Source organism: Neopelma chrysocephalum, unplaced genomic scaffold (assembly GCF_003984885.1).
Source record: "Neopelma chrysocephalum unplaced genomic scaffold, ASM398488v2 Primary Assembly neopelma1_61b, whole genome shotgun sequence".
Classification (NCBI taxonomy): domain Eukaryota; kingdom Metazoa; phylum Chordata; class Aves; order Passeriformes; family Pipridae; genus Neopelma; species Neopelma chrysocephalum.
The window spans coordinates 14,039,968-14,066,836 of record NW_020897717.1 but is presented as its reverse complement, the minus strand read 5'-3'; the positions used below and the strand labels follow the sequence as shown (position 1 = coordinate 14,066,836).

The following is a 26,869-nucleotide window of genomic DNA, read 5'->3' as shown; positions in this document are numbered from 1 at the left end:
TGGGTAGGGGGTATATAGTGTCAATTACCTACTTAGAAACCTCTAGTTTCTCAAGCATTACTCTTTTAAAGTATCAGACTGTAACATTTCATGAACTGACAGACATCCAGAGTCAGCTCCAGAATGCTGTTTTTCCCCTTTAAGAGGCAACAAGCAAGCTCTGTTCCTGAAAGCAAAAGCTCTGTATATGTGCTGTGATGATCTATATCTAAGAAAAAAAAAGTGCTTAGTTGCAGCAGAAATAAGTCTTGCAAACTTTATTTATACTCTTTTTATTTAAATACTTGTATTTCAAAGAAGATAAATAAGATACAGGAACACAAGATTCCACCTGAGAGGATGGACTTTCTCTTGGAAGAGCCTTGTTGCCAACAGCCTCCTGTTTCAGGCACATCAGTGGTGAGGAGGGAAAGACTTGTCCTTCTGTTTGGTCAAACCTCTACTTGCTATTCAAATTCTTCAAAGAATATTTAACTAGAATAATGCTGAGGCTTGACAGAAGGCATACAAGGGACCCTCTGTCTCTGATTACAGGTGTTTAGGTAAGATATGCAATACTATCCCTTTTCTAATTTCAGATATGGAGGATGGAGTGGAGCTGTTATTCAAAAAGCACTTATTAAATCACTGTTAAGCTATAATGAGCTTTCTTCCAGGAGTCCTGCAAAACACCTTAAAGACAAATATATTAGCAAAGCAGTATTTTCAGAAGTTGCACTGAGGATTAATACTAAATTAAGGCCCTTGTCCAGAGGGTATATATGAGTTGATAAAGACTGTCAGACCCATAACAATGAGGTTCCAAATTCTTCTGTTGAAGTAGAATGCTTTCCTTCTTGCAATAGCGTGCAAAATTTGCTATGTGTAAGTTAAGGCACATTCATGTTAGGATATTACTTGTATGTAGCTTGATTATCTTCAGCTGGTCATGCTCTTTTTGAGGTCTCAAGCTGATGCCAGTGGCTCAAATGACAGTAAAGCACAGCCACTGTAACAAGAAGAAAAGGGCCCAAGGTTAAATTTAGTAAAAAGACTTGTAGCAAGTATGCATATTACCATTTCTAGAATAAAGTCAGCCTGTTGTTACAGAAGTAATTTTAGGATCTTTCCTGAATGATTTAAATTTATATCTCATTTAGGTCAAAAGAGTTTTGGGATGATTTGCACATTCCTCCTTTAGTTGCAGAAATAAGTTATGTTCAGGTCATAAGCAAGTCAAACACAATTAGGAGGGTACTTTTCGCCAGACTTAGTCCTTTCTGCAGGGCACACGTGGTGCAGAAAGAAGCAGACATGGATAAGACCATGAGTCACTACTGCACCTACATTTTACTCTGACAACAGAAAAATGGAAGAAGCCAAAATTACAGCCAGTACAGGGATAAGGGGCTTCTGGTGCAAGGAACCTTGTCTGTCTGTTAGAGAATATGTTGTGATGTAGGTACACTTTTAAAAGGTAATCTCTATTTAAGGCTGCTTACAAATACACATGCCAGATAAATCCAGAATATAGGTGAATACATATAACCAGCCATAATCAAAATGGAGCAGGACAGACCCTACTGTTTACATCCCTCCCTCCCTTCCCCCAGAAGATGAAAACAAATGTTTTAGAGCTAAATGAACTTACATTAACAAGGTTCAACTCTATTGTTCCAGTTTTCTCAGTATCCAGTTTTTTAAACATTTCTGTGGTGGGAAAGAGATGACAGATAAAGATGAATATAGGAACTAATTGGAAAGCCTTCCCCATCCTTGTGCTTCAGGATTGAAAAGGAATTTAGTCCCAGAATCTAAAACTTGACAGTGACCTACACCCCAAACCAGAAAGGGCCAATCTAAAGTCATTGTGCAAAACCACGACTGAACATTTTTAATAGCTGTCGAGTATTTTTTAATCAACATACCATTGTTTGCATGAAAGACTGGCTGTGGTTCAGCAGCCTGGCCTTAAGGGCTGATTCCTAGATCTAGGAGAAGCATGCAAACTGGGTTGCCAGATGTATATCTGAGTTTTGAATTTGTCTGAATACCTTATCCTAGTCTTTTGGACAGTTATCCTGCTGCAAACACAAAGTAACAGAGTCTGTCTAGTTGTTAAGCGTGTACTCACTGAACAAGGTTTCGAGCCGAATCAAACACCGGACAAAGTTATCAAAGTCAATGATGAGGTCTTCATCAGCAAAACGAGCCACAATGATCTGATGTAACTGGCAGTTCAATTTGAACCCTAAAAATACAACATTAAAGATTTAAAAAAAGAGAAAGAAAAAATTGCAAAAACCTCCAACTAACAAAAAACCTCAAAAAACCTTACACATTACCAGAAATTCAATTACCCTCTTTTGGTTAAATTCACAAATTTTAAGAGTATTTACTTCATTTTGGAAACTCCCAACAACCACTTTTGTACTTGGAGTGATTTAGAGCTGTGACTAGGCCACATGTGTTCTTCCTGCTGTGTGCACTCCCACACCTGGACTCCTGTTTCCCAGGGGATATGGCCAATTGCTCCAGCTCATGGTCCGTCCCTGGGTGACGAAGGGGCTCCAGACTCAACCTACTGAGATGAAGCAGTAGCTTTCTGTGGGCAAATGAGTCTCTCTTTCCAAAGAGTGTCTAAACATTGGTACAAACTGAAATGCTGCCTCATCTTACATGGTGACAAGAGGGGAAAGTTCCAGAGTGCCCAAAAGTGGACATTAGGATGGCCCCACATGATCAGTAAGTTAATTTGGGATTGTATGGGTCAATGATATCTCCCTCATAACTCAGATTTGCTTTTTCAGCATTTGCAGTACCAAACTGACTCCTAACACTCCTGTGATCATCACCCCTTGGTCAATCCACTTCCATTCCCTAAGTCACACATCCCAGTTCTACCAGCTTATGCCAAACCCACATAAATATACTCAGAGAGACTCACTGAAAGACAAGAGTATGCTGTTACAAGACCAGGTTGTTGCAATTATTTGTGCTTCTCCAAAAGCTGATCACCAAAAAAAATAAGTGCAAACCTGCCACTACTTTGAGATGCTTTTAGTGAGCCTGCCTGGCAAGACAAGAGCCCAAGCTGAGCATCTAAATCACGTGGAGGCCTTCAGGTCTGGGAACACAGGATTTTTCTGCTTACAAGTGATATACACGAGACTAGTGAGCATCTATCAACCCAGCTGGAAACTGATATAATCCTGTAAAGAGACAGATCAATATAAATACCTGCTGCTTCCAGTGCCCTCCTCATCTCGTACGAGTTCATGGTACCAGATCGATCCACATCAATTTCCCTGTAAATTTTCTACAAAACACAGAATCCAAAGTCAAACTTTGACAATAATTCAGAGCGTGGTTTGGCTTTCGTCAGAAGTGAAACATTTTGAAATGCAGCTTGTGGGTAACGTAGGAGCATTTGCAAGGTTGGTCTGAAGGCCTTGGTGTTGATTTCATCTAAAAGCAGCTTCAGAAAGTAAGTCCTTTACTCTGGAGAATTCCTTGAACACCCATGGCACTATCACTACCAAAGTGGAAAGGCAGACACCAAACTCACACTGTTAAGTAGGCGAGTTAAATATTTGGATGAGAGTTAAAACAGAAAGCCCCCCCAGAGTAAGGCAGGAACAGAAGCAGCCTCTCCTTCAGCCCTTCACCCCAGCACCTGAAGGACAAGAATTCACACACCTTTGGACTCCAAGGGACAAAACCCGAGGGACTGAGGACACAAACCACTGCTTTGGGAAATGGGACTGTGCACACTGCATGAGGCAAATCAATCTAAAGCCACCTCTACATGTTTCTCCCAAAGAGGTTGCATCTTACCTGGTATTTCTGAATCTTTGTCCAGAGGATGTAGAACTCCTTCAGTCCCAATTTACCACTCCCATCATTCTTCTCTGAGTTAAGGGAATTTCTTTGGAGGGAAGAAAAAGGGGTTTTCTCTCCCAGTGCCAAATTTACTTACATGGGCAGTTGTGACTTTAAAAAAAAAAAGTTGCAAGTAAAAGAAGGATGCAAGTCTTCCCTGAAGGACTTGTCCTCTCTGCAGGACTCATCCTATTGCATACACAATTGTCATCCAAGATGTCAGTAAGCTGATTAATTTAAACTGTGACCAGTTCACAAGATCTTTCTGCTCCCCTTTGCAGCTCTCTATCTTTCCTCTACAAGTACAAAAGAGATGAGATGATGCCATTTTGTTCTGTGTAGTTGGTTCAACACCTGCAGTTACAGGAGCATAAGTCCTAAGTCTGGATTATAAACAGGAAAAGCCACAACCAAGCCTGCTATTTGCAGAACTTAAGTTCTTGTGCAAACAGCTAACAAAAGAACCTGGTCATGGCATTGCTCCCAAAATCTGCTAAGGAGTCCCTATGGACTGCCATATTTTACACCAAATTATAGCAGAGCATCGCCTTGTGTTGGTAATTTTCCCTTTTTCTAACTCTGCAATTCAACTCCCACTGCGCGGGGAAGCTGAAGACAACTATTCTTAGACTTGAACCTTCATCCTACACTTTTTCCCATTTTCTGAGGAATAAAAGCTCCTAAAATCCTGTGTGCTCTCAGCTTCCTGTATTTGTTTCCCTTGTTTTCCATTTGCTAGGTCCTCATGGCTTTATGATGCTCTTACCAACTCCAGCCAGATAACAGAGAGGTGAAGTGCTCCCAAATATGCACATAAAACTCTACAGGCCAAGGCCATCCACTCCATGCCTAGAGCCAGGTGCCTTTTCCCAGCACAAACACCACTTTGTCCCCAGCTAAACCAGAACACACAACAGCTGGGAAGGTTTCAAAGCAGATCATAACATCTGATAATGGATTTTCCCTGCTGCCTGGGAGAATGCACGTGTCATGGTGAGCAGTGATAGCAAGGGTCTGCTTTTTCAGGGGAACCAGGGTAAAACCAGCTTCTCCACCTCAGGTGTCATTACTACATAAGGATGGACCCACCAGGCAGCAAAGGCAGCTCACCTACTTCAGCACAGGCAGAGGAATATTACCTAGGAACGGCCTTAAAGGATACATCTAACAGGTCAACCATTATTTTGCATGTCTCAACACTAAAGCCATCTGATTTAATATCTTGGCCTGTAAAGGAAGAGCAAAAGACAGGATTATCATTGCATGCTGTACCACAGCACCTTCCTAAATAGCTCATGAGCTCTCTAACCAGTGTAGACACACACACCAGCCCTTATTTGCTTCCATGAGATTGGTGGCTTCCTTCACAGCTGATGAAGAGGCTTTGGGTGAAAGTCAGCTGGGATGTTTCCCCAAGCAAACAGCCCAGTTAGTCTAGTCGGAAGTTGTGCTACAGAAGCAAGAGACAGAGATAAAAGCTTTCCTGCCCTTACTATCTGCCTTCAAACACAAGTGTAGACTTCTGTGGACAACATGGGCTTTTAACTTACAGAGGTGAGCAGTCGGTAGCTTCATGCAAGGGCTGAATATCAAATCAAGCCTGGTAACCAGCAATACCCCATTACTAACTGGCTGGGGTACACAGACATACAACACAGTCCTGCCCATCTGGATAAGATTTCACTTTGGAAATTAAAGGCACATTTCTCTAAGCACTTATTTCTTGAGCACTGTTTAATGGAAAGGAAAATAATGCAGAGCCAAGCTGGGAATCGCTTTATAGAATAAGCAGCCCAGAGCTTCAAAGTTTCTCCTCCTCCTTAGGGACACTGCAGACCATTGGCTGGGCTACTGTTTGAACCACTCAGGAGTAGTTCAATACTGAAGTAGCAGCCATACCTCTCTTGCTTATTATCAAGCACTAATCAAATCCGCCCATTTTCCCAGTTGCCAATTCCCAGTGGCAGATGCTGGGATAAAAGACACTCTTATGTACCCTGCCAAAGCACACATCCTGTCTGTGAAACACCTTCTGGGCTGGCACAGCCCCAGCGTTTCTGCAGCCCCCTGAAGCAGCAGAGAGAGCATGTGGCTGTGGCCACATGGAGAGCCAAGGGCAGGTCTGGGGCAGAGCCCAAGGCTTTGGGTCTGCCCAGGCTGGTGGTGCACTCCGTGCTCCCACGGCCACGCTGGAAACCCACTGGTGGCCAACTGAAGCTGCTGTTGGAGGAAGGTACTTACGTTTAGCCATGATTTTATTCAAGATGGTGCGCAGTTCAAAGGCTGAGATCTCTGCATCCTGTGGAGAAGAGGAAAACATTTTTCACTGTGAGCTGCAGACACCACCTGCAGCCTCTGACTCCTTTGTGTGAGCTGGCCAAGTTCAAACATCCCTTCGAGTTCATTTCCCTTGGATGGAAACAAGCACTAAGCTCTCCCAACCTCCCATTCCCAGGAGCACCACCAATTCCCAGACATCAGCACACCCAGCAAGCTGTGCCCGAGCCCCCAGGCAGCCAAGGGCAGCTGGGAGAGAAGGCACAGCCCAGCCCTCGAGGCACCCCTGTGCCTGCACCATGTGCTCTGCCCAAGGACAGAATTAGGGCCCTGCAGAGATAAAAGTCGAGCCTGCAGTTCAAAGAGAGCTAAAGGCTGTTCACCAGGAGTGCTCACAAATCAACTGGATAAGCAGATGGGTCACTACACAGATTTTGGCATGCACAATTATGCACGGATTTGAGATCTGACTCAGCCCAAGAACTAAACTCTGTCCTGGGGGAGGTGTCTCTCTTACCCATTCACCCATGATGCCATTAAGATATTACCAGAAAAATACTCACACTTCCTGCCAGCTGTCCAAAAAGCCTTTTAAAGTTGGGTTCGATGTCATCTTCACTGATCTCGGTCTACAAGACAGAAACAGAGAATGTGGAAGGGAGGAAATTTTCTGCCTGAGAAAGACTTTGTGCATTTCCTTGCCCCTAGTAAAACACAATTAAAATGGCAAAGTTGAAGGTAGAGTGTTTTTGCTATGATTTTAATCAGTTTTATTTTCAGGGACACCTCAAAATGCTGGCATTGCAAATGCTGGAAAAAAATCACACATGGGGTACATGCATTAGTAGGCAAAACATCCCCAGCTCCAGCGGGACTAAACATATGGCAAGCTACTAGTTACTCATGGAAACAACATCACACGCAAAAACACCCCTAGGGCTGAAAGCTGCACTTTTGGATTCCTGGAGAGCAAAGGGAATTTCCTGTGGCTCCAGTTAACTCTTCAGAGTGTACCTGACCTTCTCTACCTAGGAAGTCCGAGATCTGGATAAAGCACATGTTTCCATTACACTGCTTATGATATTTCCACTTGCTTGACACTCAGTTATGGATATTGAAAGATCTATTCCCGAAGTTCTTGATAATGCCTATTGAAAAATATTGCTCTGCACAGGGAACAGGTACTCCAGCCCCTGCTTATTGATAACAAAACTATCTCAATATAAAACATTTAAGTTGATATACCTCTTCAAAATTGGCCTCAATTTCATCATCTATCACCCTAGAAAGATAAAGAAATCAATATTAAAATCAAAACAGATCACTTTTATGATGCTTTTCCTTCAAGCTCCAGTTAAAGAGAGATTCTTTAAAACATGGAAATAATAATTAGTATTCAAAAGTTACTGGATTAATCAGTGACAGACACTGCATACCACAGGGAAAGCAGCATTTTGCCAGCTATGGCAACACATTACAAGCTGTGCGATGTCCTGCAGACCCACAGACTGGATTTTGGGCCACACATAACTCTTTGGGTCACTCAGTGTCACTGCCTAGAGATCTTAGCCCAGGATCAGGCTCTTGGGTGCAAATCAAACTTTATCTAGTCACTTTTTTTTCTTTCTTTTTCCTTTAAAGCAGAAAAAAGTGAGAGCCCTAAATTCTGATGTGTTTCATGCTGTCCCCCAGGTGCTGTGGGAGCACCACACCTACTTAAGCACTGCTAAGGGCCCAACCAAAGCTCAATGTGTTCTCACACAACAGACATCCCAGTTTTCTCACCACAGCAGAAACATGCAGGATAGAAAAAGGATTTTGCTTGCTTTGAATCAGGGAACTTAATACAAAAGATATCACATCCCTTCCTGAGGCTTTAGCCCAGCTGCTCTTTAAAATGTGACATCTAAATTTTTTCATGGTTTTACAGCCAACAGTGTGGTTTGAACCAGTTCCATTAAAACCCATTTTAACTTTATCAAAGGTATCATTTGGTTGAGCAAGTATCTTGAAATTTTTCCAGTCTGATCTCAATGGTGTGAGATCAATTGTGGTGATCAGTGTGTTCCCAGGCAACTGAAAGCAGGGGCATTTCTGTCTCTCAAGGGGACAGCCCAACCTGCCCCCCCTTGGGGCTTTCTTCTCTCCACAGACTTAACTGTGCTGTAGCACCCACCTGCCCAAGGCCCCATAACTACAAATGTCTGCTCAGGCAGGGGTAATTATGACAAAAACAATAATAAAAAGTTGTACTAAATATTATTACTTTTCTTCCACCATTTCTTCCTGCTAAATTTACTCAAATTTTCCTTAGTTGCCCATGAGGAAACTGGGGACAAACAAGAACTGCCATGATCCCATCCATACAGGGTCATTGTGCATCCCCTCTTCCCTCCCAGGAAGTGGATGTACCCCATCCCTGGGCTGTTCCATCTTTCCATGCCTGCAAGAGGGACCAGAGATTGCCCATGTGCTCATACTACTCTCACACAAAAAGGTACGTACGTGGAGTTTGCGTTTTTTTCAGAGAAGACCCGCAGACAGAAATCCCCGTTCTTGTTGGGTTCAAAGGTGGAGGGCACAACGATATATTCTCCTGCAGGGAGCTTGAACCGGTTCAGCACTTCCCGGAGGTTGATAAAGGTGTTTGATCTTTCTCTTGCTTTGTTGGTCAGGAAAAAGTTTTTGCTCAGATGAATATTCGTCTGGCCAGAAAACTTACGCAAAGCAAAGAAAGAGGAAAAACCCACAGTCTGCATGCACTTGCATTCAGAAATTAAAAATATAATAGAAATATCAATTAGCTATGTATGGGGGAGGGGGAAGAAAAAATTGTCAGCTCGTCAGAACTGAAAGAGAAGAGAAAGGGGGTGGGTGCACCCCACCACAGGACTCCTGAGATGTAGCCGCAAATGTATTTTGCAGATCATCACAATAAATCATTCAGGTCCTGCTTTTGTTTTGCAGATGATGAAGGATGTCTGAAGCCATTTGCAAATTCTTCCACCAACTATTTCTCTTTAGAGTGATATGGCATAGGAGCCATGTCCCTCTGGTCCCCGGCTCTGGTGCCACCTGGAGACCGCAGCTTGGATCTGCCTCTGAGGTCAGGCTGCCTTAAGGCAGAGACCTCACTTATGGAGGGCTCCAAGAATAAAATAAAATATTTTGAGTGTAACACCAAGTGAAAGGTGTCCCTGCTCATGGCAGGGGCATTGGAAGTTAATGATCTTTAAGGTCCTTTTCAACCCAAACCATGATTGTCTATGGTTGTCCAGATACAACTTTTCTGTGCAGGGTCTTACAGACGGGCTATTTCAGCTCTAGGAAATCCTTGATGATTCCAACATCAGGAATGTGCATGTTTCAGAATCCTCCTCCTTCCTGTCCTCCCAGGTTTTTAAGAATGCAAAACCTGTCAGACCTGCTGCTGTAGTGGGAGATAAAATTCCACCCTTTGGGCAAAGGAAAAGTCATGGGCACTGGTAGCTAGAATCTCTTTTTTTAAGGAAATGAGATTTTTCAACCACTAGGGTGAGAGCTGAGTGGCCGACAGTACTGCTAAGGCATTAAAAGGTACATAAGAAATTTAATTAACCAGTAGCACCATATTTTTCCCTGATGAAACCACATTTTACACAAAAGTAGCTGGTTTGAGCACAGTTTCAGGCACCAGGTACAGCAAACCCAGTAATGGGGTCACCTCAGCATTTTGCTCAACTTCAGTCATTCCTCTGAGGAGCAACAGCTCGGAGGTACCTGCAGCCCTCCTCATATTGCATAGGCAGTGCTGCATTGCCACTCCTCTCTGACTCCCCAGGGTGTACTATTAGCTACCTGCAGGTAGAAACAGGGAGAAACTAATGAAGGTGGTGCTTGGGGAAATGAATATAAACACCTCCTTGGAATATTATTCATGTGTCAAAACATGAACTCTGTGCAGATCTGGGAAAAGCAGCTGTGCTCTGGGGGAGCAGATGTGGGTCTGGGCTGGGATAAGAGCAGTGGAAGAGCTGCTTTGGTGAGTTTCTGCAGTACAGAGCACTCTTATCCCAATCCAAGACACTCCAAAAATGCAACACGGGCTCAAGGCCCCTTTCAGAATAAATGGCCTCTAAGTTTAGACTCTGTGCAGTCGTGTTGTCCTGTGGACAGGAGGATCCTCTGAACCATTTCTTCCCACAAGCCCTTCAGCCTCAACTCCACCAATACATGCTACATACCTCTGGGGGTACCTGCAAGGAGAAAAGGAGAGAGTTATTTGCCTGTTGAATGGCAGCTCCAGGGCTACTTCTTTTCAGTTACTTAGCAGGTACATCCACACTTGGAAAAAAAAGGCTTGAGGGGAAGGTGAATGCTGAGCCCACGCCACACAATGCTGAGTGCTGGCTCAGCTCCCAGCTCCATCCTGGAGGCAGCTGAGGCTCACTTGGGGCAGCGTGGGCACAGCCTGACACAGACACAGACAGGCTGGTCATGGCTTCCTGCTGAATCTCCTCCCTGCAGCCCACTGTGATGTTTTTTTGTAGGCTCAATTTCTCTACTATTTCTTCCCATCTCCTCTTTCACCTTCCTGCCCCTCTGACCTCTCCACCATCAGGAGAGGAGGCAGTGACTGAGCAAGGAAATAACGCAACTTTCTGTTTCTTTATGGCTTCAGGATACTTAGCTTTGCTTTAAACCTTATTTTTCTGTGGGGACCAAATCCTTTGATAAGCTTTTCAAAGCTGGCATACTGATAAAACAAGCAGTTGTACATATTGCCTGTGGTTACAGAGCAACTCACAGACAAGATCATCATTCCTATTTTCACTGCCACACAAGCGCTGCTGCTTTGCAGCTCTGTCCTGCTTCAGGAGTTACCATAGACATATCTCTGGCCCTTCACTCAGCAGAAGGAGTTTTACAGATGTTTTTGTTGGTTCTGCTGCTGGTTTCACACTTCCCAAGGTAGCACAGGTGTCCCGGCTAGGGTCACAACCCTACTACAGGTGCTCCCATTCTGCTGCTTTCACCACAGCCTGACAAGTGAAAGTGAGACTGGATTTCTGCACTTCTTGTTTTTTAAATAGTTATTCTGCTCTTCCATTTAGAAGGTGGGAAGTGGCCTCTGTAGGTAATCTGGTCCAACCCCCTACTCAAAGCAAGGCTGATATCAAAGTTAATTATTTTGCTCAGGACCTTTTCCAGCCTAGGTCTGAATATCTCCAGGATCATAGATTCCATCATCTCTCTGGGTACCTGTGCCTATGCTTGACTGCTATTTTTATAGAGGATAATTTTCTAAACATCTAAATGGAATTTGCCTTGCTGCAGCTGCTGACTCATCATCTGAGTTTTGATAGAAAGCCCAGTCTGAGAACTGCACTACCCTGTTTATAGGTGGAAGAAGCTTTCCTTTTCCTCCCATGCACCCGTACAGCCTTACTTGCCTCATAAATTGCAAAGCCAATGGTGTGCATGTCCTCTCCCATCTTCCTCTGTTTCCGCCGGTGCTTCTGAATCAGCCCAATGAGGAAAGTGCAGCCCCCCTCAGGATCATCAGGATCCTCATCTTCTTCCTCCAGCTTGATTAAATACTGCGGATTTGTCCAGAAAGTGTCTGGGAAGTGGATTTATGCAAACTGCTCAGAGGCTTCTTTGAAAGAAAGTGTGTTGATGTACGTGTCAGCTAGGACAGATGTGGCTCTGACTTCAAAAATTAGCTGTGAGAAGGAAAACCTCTTTTCCCCCCACGTTTACAACCACAACTTGACCGTCATCAGGAGGTCGCATCTCCCAAATCCCTGCACTTTTTGGACGTTAGTCCTAGATATCCCGGGTACATTCTCCTCCTCCATAAGCCACCCCAAACCATCTCCCAGAAGCTCTCACAGAACGTACAAGTGGACAAGTAAAACATTTCTCCAGTTTTTCTTACTTGGGTAATTCCTGCAGCCCCCTGCAGTGGCTCCTCGCCTCCAGTTCCCATCCAGCTTCAGCAGGCTCCACTTCTTGTACCTGTCACTTGCCAGGGTGTCTGGAGTCAGGTTGCAAATCTCCAGGCGGGAGTAATGCCTCAAGAAGTCGTTGAACGCCATCCTGTGGGAGGCAACGCCACTGGCAACGTCTCCTCAGGATGGACAGGTTTTCCATACAACCAACTTGCCTATCCTCTCTCTCACTCACTATGATTTAGCACTAGGATTTGGGGTGACTTTGTACACTCATCTTGGAGAGTATACTTGGAGAGGTTACTTTGTGTGAAAAAAAGCTGGGCAGATGACATTCCCTTCTGCCAAAATGGAAACCTAGTGGTATTTACCAAAATTCCCCATCTTCATGTCTCCTGGTCAGCCGCTCCCGCACCTCAGGGTCAACGCCACTCCAGTTCGGGCAGCTGAAAGAGAACCCCACATCAACTACAGCATATGGTACAGGTTAAACCCTAATTTGGCTGTTCTGGCACAATGATTTCACTTTCCACAATTGCAATATTCCACAAGATCTAAATTATAGCAGCTCCAGAACTCTCAAACCACTGCAGAATTAAAAATAGATGGACCCGGCCTATAAGATATCTCACTTCTCAAATATCCAAGGTAAGGATGAGAAGCAGAGTTCTATTTTCAGAAAGTGCTAATGCCTTGACTGAGGTAGGGCTTTGTATTGGAAAAGAAAGTCTCAGAATAAAAACTGCCCAGCCACACACGCGAGTAAACTCCAATTTTCATTGCTAACAACAGAAATGGATTTTTAAAGCCCTTTTAGAAAGTAAGTTTTCAGGTCACCACTGAATACAGGCTGTTAAATAAGCAGAAACCACAGAGAGGTTTCTAGGAATCACCAACCAAATCACTGCATCTTACGTAAAGGCAGGTGTTTGCATGAAAGGCACCACATACTGTGACACCACAAGGGAGACAACAGTGATGGTATGCTTCTCTCTGAAACAGTTCAGAGTGAACATCACATCCAGGTGTGACTTACAGAGGAATTTGAGGTAGGGAAAAGACAGACAACAGCAGAAACATGACTGCACCCCTGCAGTAAAAGCCTATTGGCAGCGTGTAAGCCATCGACTCACTTGTCGTTCCATTTCCCAGTCCACTCCACTTCCCCCCAGGGATTTCGGATTCTGATCAGCTTCTGCACTGTTCCTCGGAAGTTCACCTGATGTGATCAGAAGTATATGGAGAGTTACTCAGGGACACTGTGCTCCCTCCCACATCTTCTACAGTAATTAAAAAACATGACAGAGCAAGTATCTCGGTGTTCCGCATGACAAAGCATACACACAAACATGCACAGATCTGGTCCAAAAGACACAAGTCAAACTGATTCTGAATGTGCTTCATGCACCCAAGCTTGTCCAGAGAAGTTTTATAACATGCACAAAACAAAGCTCATGATAACAAAAATGTCTGTTTTGTGCCACTAAAAAATTATCTCTCATAAGATTTCAAGCAAAGGGAACGTAAAACTGCTACAGGACTGCCAAAAAGCAGGTACAAAGAGATATTTCTCTAAGTCATCATTTATGTATAAACTGCCTTTTTACATTCAAATGCCCTTTTCTCCCCTCCTTATATATTAGATGAGCCTGTTACAAGAGATGGGATATTCAGACTGGCCACAACCCCTCTGACCACACTAATGCCCTGCAGTGCAGCAGCATTGGCCCCTCCTCACACTGTGCCAAGGCTGTGGCTTGTCATCTGCTGTCTCTGCACACACTGAGGCCAGGCCAAGCACAGCTGTTCAAATTTCAGTGGAAACACCCACTCTTTCCGGGGAACACACAGCACCCATGTGAGGAAGGAGCCAGTGCACGTTTAGAGCCTGAAGCCAAGAAAACTGCAGAGCAGCAGCAACGCAGAGTGCAGAGATGACAGACACCCCAAGATGAACTATCTTTACAAAGTTCGCACAGATCTCCGATGGAAAAGCCTGGCTAAGTCATGCCTGATTGTGAATTGAGGACAACAAACTCCCTCTTTACTGCTTTTGCTGTGAGAAGAGGACCAAATGAACACCCACAAACCTGCCTGTTAGCGGCGTCCACCTCAGCAGCTCTCTATACCTCACTCAAGTTTCAGAAATTATTTCAGAACCAATTATTGGTGAAGTAACCCCAAAAACTCCCTAGACATGTATAAGGACACCACAATCTCTTCCTTTGTTTTCACTTGTCTTACCCTCAGCAATCACCCACTCTTCAGTAGGCACCTTGCATTCAAATACCATGTCCTGCTGAAAAGCAGTTTGGCAGGCACTCAAAAGACAATAATATATATTTTGCTTGCTTGGTGCACATCTCTCATCTTGTGCATTTAAGTTACAGTGCTGCCTGTTACGCAGAACCAAGTTGAAGGGCCTGGTCACCAGCAGAGGGTAGTATGCCCTCTGCACAGAGCAGCCCACTGCCCCACTCACTGGGAAAAAGCAATGTTTATGGAAAAATAGGGTTTTTTTCAGTTAGATCACCAAGAAGACAAATTTGTTTGTCCAAAACACACCAACTCATTCAGCATTCCTTCAGATAGAGGAGACTCAAAACCCAATTCAGCAAAATGAATTTGCAGTGTTGAAGATGGATTTGTGGGTACCACACACAAAATCCCTTTGGGGTGGCACACCTACCTCCTCTGCCCCGGTGACCGAGTATGCGTGTCCCTTCACCAGCTTCTGGGAAGTGACTGCCTCTGTTTCTGCTGCACTGGTGATCTGGAGGAGCAAAGAACATCGGTGAGCGTGGCTTCCTATGTGCAGGGGATCCAGCAAGGGAAAAATTCCTCCTCCAATGGAGCTTTAATCTCACTGGCAGGCTGCAGGGGTGGTTTAGCTGCTGCACAGAGGCAACAAGAGTGGGGAGAGGGAACAGGAGCACCGATGGTGGTGCTGGAGCTCCAGATGCCATGTTCACAGTAAAGGGTGCACACCAGAAGCTCTGCACCACAGGGCAGCTCCCTCTTGGCTCCAAAACACTTGGTGTGGTGCATCCCCTCTTGTGCATCTCCAGCGGGGATACACACAATAAACTCCATATTCTCAAGGTAACGGGGAAGAAAACAGGGAGTGACTGGCCTGAGGCTATCTAGGCATCACCAAGGATCACACCCAGGTCCAGCATGCCCCAGTGCTTTGCTTCAGGGTTAAAACACTCCCTTCAGCTTCACAGCAGGGTGGGAGGTTGTTCTTATTTTCCTTAGCACTGCCACCCTGCAACCTGCCATGCAGGGCAGCAAGGCTGAATTTTAGATGCCATTGGAACCTGAAGGCACATCACCCTCTCACTTTTTCATGGCCATTAGAATACTTGGGCTGTCTGGCCTTTAAACACTGCAGAGAAAAGTCACTTCTTGCTAGACAGCGAATGTTTAACCACCTATGAAACAATGGCTATCACTGTCTTCCCACCATTTCAGAAAGTGTGTGATCTCTAAACAAGCATATTGGAACCTTAAGAAAACAGAGAGGATGGGATTGAGCAGGCAGGATTCCTACTGTCAATTCATGCCCTATTACTGCCCTGCAATACATTCTCCATGTAATGCTAAATCTCTGAGGCCCTATTTCTCTGACAGATGATTTTACAAGATTTTTTCCAAAGGCTAAACTCAGTAACAAAAAATTTACACTATTGAAATTGCCAGTACTTATCAACAACACAATATATTTACTCTCCTCCACCTTCAACGAGACATTTGTACTGTGGGACAAAAATCCAGATGTCAGATTCTTATCTAAATGCAAACAAGTAAAACAGGCCTCAAAAGTACCATGAAGTCAAACACTGATATTAACCAAGTACTTTTCCTGCTGTGAAGCTTCCCTCTCCTGGGACTCTGATTTAACTTGAAAAATGGGAGGAAACATTTACGTTTATATTATGAATGGAGCTCTTGTAAACAATTTACCTTCTCTTTAGACATAACTAAGATGCAATCTCATTTGGGAGGAGGGTGATTAACACAATAACAATACCTAGACTCGTTTCAGTAAGGCTAAAAGCGATGTTGAATCCTCACAGGCAGGGCCAAAGCTCCTCTTTTCCTTCTCATGCAGGTCCAGCTTTTGATAAGTGTTTTCTCATAAATCCTTTTAAAGACCTGGCAACAGTCTGAGCCTCTCTGCTTCAGATTTTCTGGGAACATTCAGATCTGTCCAGATTTTTTGGGAACATATTAGGTGCAACTTGTGTGTCAAAAAGGCTGCAGCAAGGGTGGAGGTTGCATCTGAGAATCTGCAGGAGCCATTAGCAGCAGCTTTCCGTCCAAATCTACTCACCCAGTAACATCCTGCTGCCAAGCTACCGGCTTTCTTAGGAACCTCAGGATCCCTAACGAGTTCCCTGTATGATTCATTACCATGAACTTACAAAACAGCAAGAGCTCTAGGTCTCAAGGAAGAAACACAAAGGAAGCAAAGGGTTTTTACTAATAAAGTCTATGTTTCAATCTAACCCCCATGAAAGCATGTGCCTGAGTCACATTTGTGGGTCAAACTCTCTAGGCACAAGTAGAGAAGAGAACCACAGTAGAGGGAGCTGCATCCTGCGTGCAGTTCCTGTGGATGGTCCACCCCCCAGCTGCCTGTGTGCACAGCAAGAGCCGAGTGCCCAGCAATAAGCCTGCTAACTCACATCAATGGAGCAGCCAAGGAGAGAGCCTTTCTGGAGGGCCTTCTGAATGATTTTGAAGAGGTTGGGTGGTGCCGTCCGCAGCTCATACCATTCTGCAATTCCACCGGTGAAGTCCTCGAAACCTTCGGTGGTGGTGCCACCAGAAAGAGCCTCATACGATCCGTTCAGCCTGCACAAAATGAGGAACACACACAACCATCATGCCGCTTGCTTTCCTCTTCTCACACACACAGTCATCAGGTTTCCCTGTTCTCCTCTTCAGTAGAGGCACTCAATGTGCCAACTGTGACAGCATTGCTGCTTTCAACAGCACTACAGCAGCTACAAATTATGAATGCACCCTCCATTCAGCTTTGCATCTTGTTCTTGGAAAGCCCAGCATAAAATCTTATACAGGTTGCAGGTTCAGTCATATCAATGACAAAAATCATGAATGCCATTTGAAGAAAAAAAATATATTAAAAAAAAAGAATCAAGACCCAGCATTTTGTCTCTCGAGTTCCACAGTCTTTTAATCCCCTTAACAATTATGGGTCTGATTCTCAGTTGATCTAAATTTCTGAAGTAAATTCAAAATTGTAATGTCAGAGGGAAGAATTCCTCTCTGGCCAACCCAAATACGGAGATTCAGATATGAGTGTCTTTGCCTCTAACGCAGACCTGAGCATGTGGACTGATGCGCTTTGCACACTGAAGCACTGCAGCTGCAAGCTCTCACAGGCGCACAGAACACAAGAAACGAAGTTTCCCAGGCCCCAGTGACAGGAGACCACTCTAGGAACAGCCTCACCATGAGATGTAAGAGCTATTTTTTTTGGCTAGCAACATAGCCAGTACTTCGGCTACTTGTCTTAGGCACCTATCAACAAAGCTTCATTAAAGCAGCCATTGTGGGATACCCCAGAAGCTGTAAAGGCTAATAATTAGGCTGACACTTTAAATGCATAGTATTAATACAACTGAGGATGCTATGGGGAAGCAGTGATTTGAGTGGGGTGAAAGCCTGGCCTCGACTCACTTGGCATAGGCCTTCTCCAGCAGCGCGCTCCAGAACTCGCTGCCCTCCGCCGAGTGCACGAAGAGCAGCTCCCCGTTCTTGGTGGGCAGCCTGTCGTCCACCACCACATCCACCCACTCCCCGTACTGCCAGAACTGAAAAGAGAGTACAGACACCTTGTCACCACACAGTGGTCACACTGTGCACTCTGGTCACCAGGAGCTTTATCTGCTAGCGCCTATTTCCTAGAGGAAAAGCAATCTCCCTTCATCTGTCCCGTTCAGGGATGCATGTACCCAGCTGGCTCTGCTGACGGAGGGAGGACCACAAAGGCTGAGTCTGCTCCCAGCTCTTTGGTTAATGGTCTTGTTCCTTCCACCACCATCACCCTCCTTAGCTGTCTGGCTCTTTGACATCCCACAAAACCATTCCAGGAAACCCCCCCCACAGAGACACAGCCAGTCACTGGCTCCTGGCCAACAGTACTGGGGGGAGAAGGCTGTTTTCCACATACCTGGAAATGGAAAATTCCTGCATATTTATCCTGGAAGCTCTGGTCTTTGGGAACAACACGGGCCAAAATTTCTTCATTTAGGGTGAGAGAAGCAATGGCAGCCAAGAGCCAACAGTCCCCTGTAAAAACAAAAGAAAAGAAAAAAAATAAGAATTAAGTTCAATATTCAAACTTTATTCTTTAGTTTTTGTACTGCATAGGGATTGTGTATTATAATCAATAAGCCCCTCAGCTAGGATATGATGATCCCTACCATCACCTTACCTCTAAGACAGATCAAATATATGAACACAAACACCCTCCAGTTGCAAGCGTTTCCTCAAGACCAAAGTCATTAAAAAAAAAACGAAAGCAGGCTTCTTCTGATCTACCACCACAGTTATCACCCACTCTGAGATTATTTGAAAGAAAACTTAAATTCAACTGAGTGCTTACATATTAGGAAGCAGCATGGGGGAAAGGCAAAGAGCCTGTGGTCACATGCAGGTACTTAGGGGTGCAGTTTCTCCTCAAAAGGACAGTGTTTTCTCAAGCATAGGCTACATTCCTTTCTCTCCTCCATGTTTAATAAATCCCTGTTGCTTTGCCATCCAGAGACCTGTCCTCTGGACAAGCTCCCTTTAAGGTCTCTTGCCAGCCTCCCTCCAAACAGGAGCTCCTTTCACCTTAGGCTCTTGCTTGAGGCCTCTCTGTCTAGTCCCACATTTCATCTCTGGCTCTAGTCACCAGAGAGACAGGAAAGGCCTGAAGGCAGGCACTGTTTCCCAGTCCCACACACCTCTTCACCCTGCCTGGGATGGAGCCAACATACACTGAGCCTGCACACTACAGCTCCAGGGCACAGGCTGCCTGGACAGTGTTTTTCCACACCATCTCCTGCCACGCAGAGGGAGGAAGAGACCACAGCTCTATAAACATTACACCTCTACTTTCTGTAATTATTTTCAGAACCCAGTGTTACTTTAACAGGGCAGCTACCTTTCTGCTCAGCCATGGGCTTCCTGCAGCCAGTTAGCAAGGCAGAGATTTACAGACCCAGATGATCCCCTGACTGCCACAGTCCAACACAAAACCCCTCGTTAGCATTACCAGATCCACTGTTCCTTTGCTTTGTGAACAGAGTGTAGTTGGTACTACACATCAGATCCCACAGAATGGTACTGGAGGATTGCAGGTTGAAGGTGCATGAACCAGCTGCAGCTGCCAGCAAGCCAGAGGCCAGCAAAGCAGCAGTCCCTATACAGTCTTCTCTCTCCCATAGGAAAAGGCTCAAAGCTTACAGATGAGAACCTGGGATCCAAACGGGAGAAAGTCTCAGGGCAAGTTAACTCTAAAGCAGCCCTCAAGGTCCACCCTCAGGCCCAAATCCATCACTGCTCAGACAGCACCAGCAGGAACACAGGCAACCGGCAGCTCTCTCCAGGCTGCCCCTTGCTTTTCATAGCTGACCCCCAGAAGCAGCCAAATGAATGACATTTGTCCCACGGCCCTTTTCACAGTTCATGAAAGGGGGAAGATATGAAATTGCAGAACAATTTCAAAACCCATGGTGCTTTTACTGTTTCATTACCTAGATGGGAAGAACTGAACATAAAACTTTCCCTTCAGCCTCGCCTCTGGCTGCTTGTACTGCAATGGAAAAATCATTGTGTCAGAGTTTTCAAACAGGAAAGTCACCTTGCTATTCTGCTGTGACAGGTTATGAAGAAACAAGGATGTTCCCCTCCCTCCTCTGCAACAGCACATCCATCTCACCCTGCAAAATGGGAACTCCTCTTACAGCCTCCTTCAAGGTGCTGAGACTCTCTTCTCTGGGAACTGTGCATCCTCTGGTGCTGTAGTGCATCCACAGGTATTGCCACACACCGCAAAGGTGCTTGCCAGGAAAGAGACTGGGGTCAGAAGATATTAAGAGGTATTTTGAGATGGGCTAATCTACAACTATGGATCCTCTCTCCTCCAGTCATGCAAGGGATTTAGCAGCTACCCTTCACAGCAGTTCTCACAGAGCATCTTAAGTTGGAAGGAACTCATAAGGCATGAGACAAGTCACAAATAGACAAACCGATAGTTTAACCTGTCTCATCTCAGCACAGAGGCCAAATAACTGATAACCCATAGAGAGGTGCCTGTCCGAGCATCTGAACAACCCCAGCACACACCCCATGCTCTACAAGGCTTTTATAGACAGATTCGTGCAACTCAGAGGTAAAGTAAGTCTCTGGCATCTCAGACCTATGCTCCAAGAGAACCCCAAAGTATTTGACATTGGTGTTACTAACCTCAGAAAAACTGTGTTGATTTAAATTAGTAGCAAGTCTGGCTCAGAGGGCAGCTGTCCCACTAGTCTTCCCAAGAAATATTAGCATTTCTATTCCATACACAAGGCAGGGGCTGGGCAGACAGAGAGCAGCACAGAAAGAATAAATGAACAATTCAACATGACCAGGAATGGTCATGTATCTCAGGAAGCCGGGGTCAAGAAGCTGATCAGGCATCTAGATTAAGAGCATACACCCTTCAATGATATAACATATCTTTGAGTCATATTTCCCCTGTAGGGAAGAAGCACAGGAATTCAAGGAGAAACTCCCCCCAGAGGACCTCTACGCCAATAAGCAGAGTCTATACAGAATTTCCTTTACTTTCTGGCTGTTTCATCAAGGCAGACTGAAATAGCAGACTCTTGTAAAATCTCTTGGTTGAGAGTCTGACAAACACAGATCTTAACTCGGACAACGTCTTCTTGAGGTTTAAAGACAGATGCAGCATATATGGGAGACACCTCATCCTTTGGTTTTCACATTTAAAAGTGCTCAACAGCCAAGATATCTTCTCTTCCTTTCTGAACAGCCATCACAAAAAGTAAACTTGATAATTTAAAGCCTGGATGAGAATAGATCTGGAAGTTTAGCCTGCACTAAGTAAGAATGAGGAGGGTCTTTACCAAATAGCCTAAACTATCAGAACTTGTACTTCTGTAAGGTTTTGGCAGTGACTTTCCTTTGATAGAGAAGGAAAATTAAGAAGAGGCTAACAGACAGGTTACTTATAAAAAGACTTTGAAAGGAGTGTTAACCAGGCTACATTAATCATAGAGAATTTTTGTAAATGAACAATAGGTAGAAAAAGGTTATCAGAAGAGGGAATAAAAAACTCACAGGCTGTGAGTTTATTTGTAGCATATGTATATGGACAAGAAGTACTATTTTTTCCTGTCCTGCTTCCTTTTTGCCATTTTCAATGTTTTACTTCTTATTTCTATACCCTTATCTCTGCATTTACCTAGTCTCCAGCTACAACCAGAATGTTAGAAAAAAAACTCCACTAACTGCAAGGCACACATAAATAGCCTTAAGGGCTTAAAATTGGCCATTCCAGAAAGAAAAGACAGGCAAAACACACCCAGGAAGTGCCTGAAGGGCTGTAAGCAAAAGGCAGCTCCTCTGGTCTCTGCACAGCCCACGTCAAAATATGGGACCAAAAAAAAAAAGTACCTTCTAATGTACATTCTGCCAATCACAGACTAGTCACTATTAAAACATTCATAGCTATAGATTAACAGCTACTGAATGTATTTATATTAATACCACGTGAATCCAGGAAGCTTTCTGGTTAAAAACATGAGGTTGTGGCAACCCACTGACAGTGGAGTGGTTATCAGCATGAGAAAACCATGGATCTAATTTCCTAAATTCGTCCTATTCAATTAGTTATTTTTTCACACATTTTTATGCAAGGAGGAGACACCTGCATCTAAACAGCAGATGAGAGACACTGTGCTGTTTACGCTCCAGTGTTGTGATACCATGGTGACACCCGCTCCAAAAAAGGCGGTTAAGGGTGAACAAGGTTTCTCTGGCTTTGGATCCTCCCCTCTGCTGTAATGAGTCACCACATCCCATGTGCTGCCATTTGGAGCCAAAAACCATCACTGACTTCAGATCTGATACTGCAAAACTAACTCCAAATACTTGCCTTTAAAAGTTTCACCTAAAAAGAAAAAAAAAAAAAAAAACAACCAAGAAACCAACCAAAACCCCAAACCTTTTCTGCACTGATGATCAGCTATGCCTTATATGCATCACAGTATCATACAGCCCAGGTCAAAAACAATGACACAAATTTATGCACCTGGCCCACAGACCAAAGATTCCTGGGCTAAAAGGAATCTCTGCTCATTAGCTGAGCTGTTTGGTTACACATCCCCTGCCAAGAAGCCTGTTGCAGCACTGATGGGTACATGTGTTTTGGATGCCTCATCTGTCCCTGCAGTACTCCCAGATGTTCTGAAGGGCTTAGCAACAGCAGTGAAGCTCCACATGGGTACAAGCTTGTTGCTTTGTGATCAAGCCTTTTGGGAGATAAATAAGGCTACGAAAGCTTCCTATGGAAAAAAACCCAACATAATGAAAAGTACAGGTTTTCAAAAGCACCTGACATCTTCCAGTGCAATCTTCTCTGTAACGTCCTAAAATGCCATGGGACATTAATGTCAGCACACAAAGTCCAAGTAAATGGAGGCTTTACATTGTATTGATATAAATGCTGGTGTCAGATGAGGCAGCGACAAAAATTTAAAAAAAAAAAGCATTTGCGCAGCACATCTGTTAACCTCACTGTGTAAAAAGCAGAGATTCCATACAGATTCTTAGTAACTTAATGGCAATACAGAGATAAGATCAATAGCATCTAATTTTTAATCAACCATGGAACGGTCACACAATACCAAAATCCTGCCCAGATTCAAGGAAAGATAGTGGGGCGAGTCATCACAGTATTTAGTCATGGTGAAAACATTAAGACAAACAAGAGCACTAACAACGTCAACTGAAATATAGTTTGAGGAGGCAAAATAATACCAGCTGTGAGTGAGTTCACATCCTTTGGTGATACCATACAACCTCATGGGAACATCTGACTGGTCCAAAGACCATTAAGGCAACAAACGCTTTTATCAGTCTAAAACAGGGTTTGGCATTACCAACAGCAACTTCACAACTGGAAAATGAAGTTACAAATCTTTCATTCCCATGCTCTTGCTGTGACAGCATTTTGATAGAAAAGTTGGAAGCCTGCAGACGGCAGGAAGCAACTAAGTGCCTTCAGAAACCAGCATCTCTACAAAATGCCAGATGTTGAAATGGCATTACAATAAACTGTCATTTCTAGTTGGAGAACTCCATAGCTGCAAAGTTTCACAATCACAAGAGAAAACAGATGTCTGGCACGTGTGTTAAGCACTGGGACATGCTTTATGCTAAAACAGTCATGGTGGGAGACATGATATTGGGCGGAAAGGGCACGGAAAAGAAGCTGGTGACATGACAACAAACCATGACACAACAGAGCCTAACCCATGCCACAGACGGTATTGGGGCATGAGGAGAACTAAGTAAATAATCTAAGTATTTTTACTGTCAGGCCTTTTTATACAAATTGTACCTAGTTGTCAAAGCACTAACCTAAAAAACTTCTGAATGAAAACAGAAGCACAAAATATAAGCTTCCCTGTCTGTTGCATTTCTGGACATGAAAACACAAATAGCAGCGGGACTAGAAACTAAGAAGCCACAATGTGGCTAATATGCTGTTTGAAAGCAAACAAACAGAACACGCAGCACATCTTAGTCATGTTTCCCTACACCAAGAGCTTTCCCTCAACTGTGCTGTCTAATCTAAAGCCCTCTCACTACCACTATAATAAGAATAAATAGGAACCTACTGCTTTCACTTCATTTTATTTCTTCTCATGTTTATACAGATATCCTTCTTGCCAGCCTCCACGCTGTCTTCTGGGTGGACAGGCACAGTGGCACTCACCTAAAACCCCCTCTGGCAGGCAAGGCAGGAGAGAGGTTTCCAGACCAGGATAGCTGTGCACAAATAGCCAGGCTAAGCCACTCACTCCCAGCTGTCCCCTGGGGCTTCCCTGCAGCTCCCAGGGGTCCTCCAAAAGAGCCTGACTGAGGCTGCCATTGCACAAACTGAGCAGAAGCCATGGCAAAAGCTTCAGCTCACAGGCTGGCCCATCCCTCCTGAAACACCCTGGTTTTGTTTTCCTTGAGAGCTGATGACCACCAGGGAATCCCCTACACAACTTGTTTTCTCTGTACTGCATCTTTCCAGATTTTGGGGTATCCCCCCTGCTCAGCAGCACCCTCTCCACTGCGGAAAGAAATGCCCCACTACGCATGCAACTGCTTTTCTAAGCAGATTGTTCAAGGCAGAAATTAGTCAGTCTGCTTTCAGGCACACAGATGTGATCATGAAAGAAACTGGTCATGATCAGAAAAGCCATCAGGAAAACAGTCTGTGTCATCCCTGCTTGGTGCATGCAGAAAGACTGTGCTCAGTAGCCAAATGTACATGATCCCCACCTGCAAATGCCAAGGAAAGGCGAGAAGAATCTGAGTTGATGTGCAGAGATGCAAAAGGACATGTACAGCCTAATACAAACCACAGTGTCCTGGGGCAGCACCTGCATGGAAAACTTGGCTTTCTGGCTCCACCTTACCTAAGGCCCCTTGGCAGATGTCAGTGCGAGTGGCTCCACCTGCTATGAACTGGGGGCTGGAACACAGCTCCTGGGAACAAAACAAGCCTTGCGTTACATATAGCCACAGGTAAGGGAGGCAACAAGGCCCCACCTGCAGCAAATTAAACAAGCCACTGACCACAGCAGACGAACACCACAGAGATGGAGCAGGTCAGGAATGAGAGTGTGGGCACCAGACACACCAAGCACAGTGAGAACGGGAGCTGGTGACCAAAGCTGGTGGGCAGCCATCTCAACTCACAGTATGTGCCAGGGGGTCCAGTGCATTTTCACACACGTACACACATCACTCTGCTATTACCTCCCAGCCACTATGTCAAAGTCTTTCAGCAGCACCTAGGCACCCTGGAGTCCACCTGACCCCACAGCTCCCGTGGCTGGCAGGGCTACTTCGGCAGGAAACCACACGGAGGCCAGCTCAACGCTCTGCTGCTAAGGGAAAGAGTTAACCCGAAGCGACAGCCCCGAACGCTGCCCAAGGCAAGCGGTTTGTCCACACGGAGAGTTCAGGATGGAGAGGAAAACGGCTTTTCTGCTTTGTTTGTTTTCCAGACAGAGCACGTCACCCTGCCAGCCTGTACCCGCGTCAAAGGGAAGCCTCCGGTGCTCTGAGCATCCGCAGCTTCACAATCCCGGGATCCTGCAGCCCGGGGAGGCTGCGGGAGCGGGTACGAGCCCGGGACTGCCCGCGCCGCGCTCGGCAGCCGCGCCCCGACCGGCCGCCCCCGCACAATTAAATCAAACCAAATTTACGGGGGGGGGGGGAGGAAGCAAATTCGGGCGACACGGCGGTGCCGCGGAATGATGCTCCCGGGATCCCCCCACCCTCCGCCGCCCTACCGTGGGTCTGCGCCAGACGACGCCCTGCGTCTTGGCGGAGCGGGGTCCCAGCTCTCGGTAGCCAAGGGCGGCGGGGCCGGCGGGGAAGGAGGGGTCCTGGAAGAGCCGCCCCTCCTCCAGGCACTCCCGGCGCAGCGCCCCGAAGTGCTGCCCCAGGTAGGGCACGGCGTGGCTGTGCCGCCCCGCGCCCGCCGCCGCCGCCCGCTCCTTCGCCACGGCCTCCGCCATCCCCGCCATCGCCCCACTACTGCCACCGCCCCGCCCCGGCACGGCACAGCCCGGCCCCGCCTGGGCCGCTCTGTCATCCCCCCACCTCCAGCGGGGGCCACGCCGCTGTTCACGGCATCCCCCGCTTTGCTCGAGTCCCTCCACACCAGGAGTCACTGACGAAGGAACTTCCCCTCCCGCTCTCCACCTCCGTGGTGCCACAGAGAACATCCCTGCCACGCAGCTGGGCGCCTCATCGGCTCCACACCTGCGCCAGCCCTGGCTCCCGTATTGCCACATGTACTCATCCATTTAAAAACACTGATATTTCCTGTGTAAAAAACAGAGCTAGCCCTCTCCAAATCTGTACGTTTAGAAAAAAAGAAAAAGGAAGAGGAAAAACTTAATATGACTGGTACATATGTACCCCGTATTGTCACTCTATTACAACCTTGAACACTGCACACGATAGTGATCACTTACAGCTGGTGGTAACCAAAGCACGTGTTGCCGTCACTGCCGGCATGGAACAATCTACACACCCTGCACAGCCCGAACCGCACACAACGAGTTCCCCCCCAACACACACCCCCGCCATACACTGCAGGGAAAAGGAGTGTCTCCGTTTTGGCAGCGAGCTGCTTCCAAGAATGGCTGAAATGCTGCTGCTGGCACCCGCAGCCCTCCAAGGGAGATTTCAAACTATTTGTTTCATATTTTAGATCTGACTCAGGACGTGCTGGGCACCAGGCAGCAGTCCCGGGCAGCATGCAGAGGCTGAGAGCCCTTTGTCCTGCACCCACTGCCCGTGCTGGCTGCCCAGCTGCCTTGGAAAGACAGGCACCTCTTTTTGCACATTGTATCCCAAGTGCTGGTTGCACAAAACAGTCGTTTGGATCCACCCTATCTGGAAAAAAAGAACATTACTGTTTCAAAAATGCTCAAAGAACCATAAATTACCCGGCTGTACCATTTGCTGAGATGTGGCGG

The 26,869-nt window shown here is 45.6% G+C and overlaps 1 protein-coding gene across 1 annotated transcript; it reads right to left on the bottom strand.

The window, feature by feature from the left end:
• Positions 1 to 242: 242 nt before the first annotated feature.
• CAPN2 (calpain 2) lies at positions 243 to 25,909 on the bottom strand. The gene is made up of 21 exons (XM_027681775.1): positions 25,673 to 25,909; positions 24,791 to 24,860; positions 18,274 to 18,392; positions 17,781 to 17,914; positions 16,763 to 16,931; positions 14,761 to 14,844; positions 13,205 to 13,290; positions 12,443 to 12,517; positions 12,059 to 12,219; positions 11,571 to 11,740; positions 10,362 to 10,373; positions 8,644 to 8,855; positions 7,384 to 7,420; positions 6,702 to 6,767; positions 6,103 to 6,160; positions 5,024 to 5,088; positions 3,817 to 3,885; positions 3,220 to 3,298; positions 2,114 to 2,230; positions 1,631 to 1,689; positions 243 to 988 (listed from the first exon to the last, which is right to left on the bottom strand). Exons 1-21 carry the CDS (start codon positions 25,907 to 25,909, stop codon positions 965 to 967), a joined length of 2,103 nt encoding a protein of 700 aa, XP_027537576.1. The 3' UTR covers positions 243 to 964.
• Positions 25,910 to 26,869: the final 960 nt, after the last annotated feature.

Bases quoted from the DNA above. Each gene is read 5' to 3' on its own strand.
- CAPN2 (XM_027681775.1), bottom strand. From the start codon at position 25,909: ATGGCGGGGATGGCGGAGGCCGTGGCGAAGGAGCGGGCGGCGGCGGCG. The intron at 7,421-8,643 runs GTACGTACCTTT...TTATCTTTCTAG, and splicing joins GAAAAAAACGCAAACTCCAC to GGTGATAGATGATGAAATTG. The intron at 6,768-7,383 runs GTATATCAACTT...TCTGTCTTGTAG, and splicing joins TTGAGGCCAATTTTGAAGAG to ACCGAGATCAGTGAAGATGA.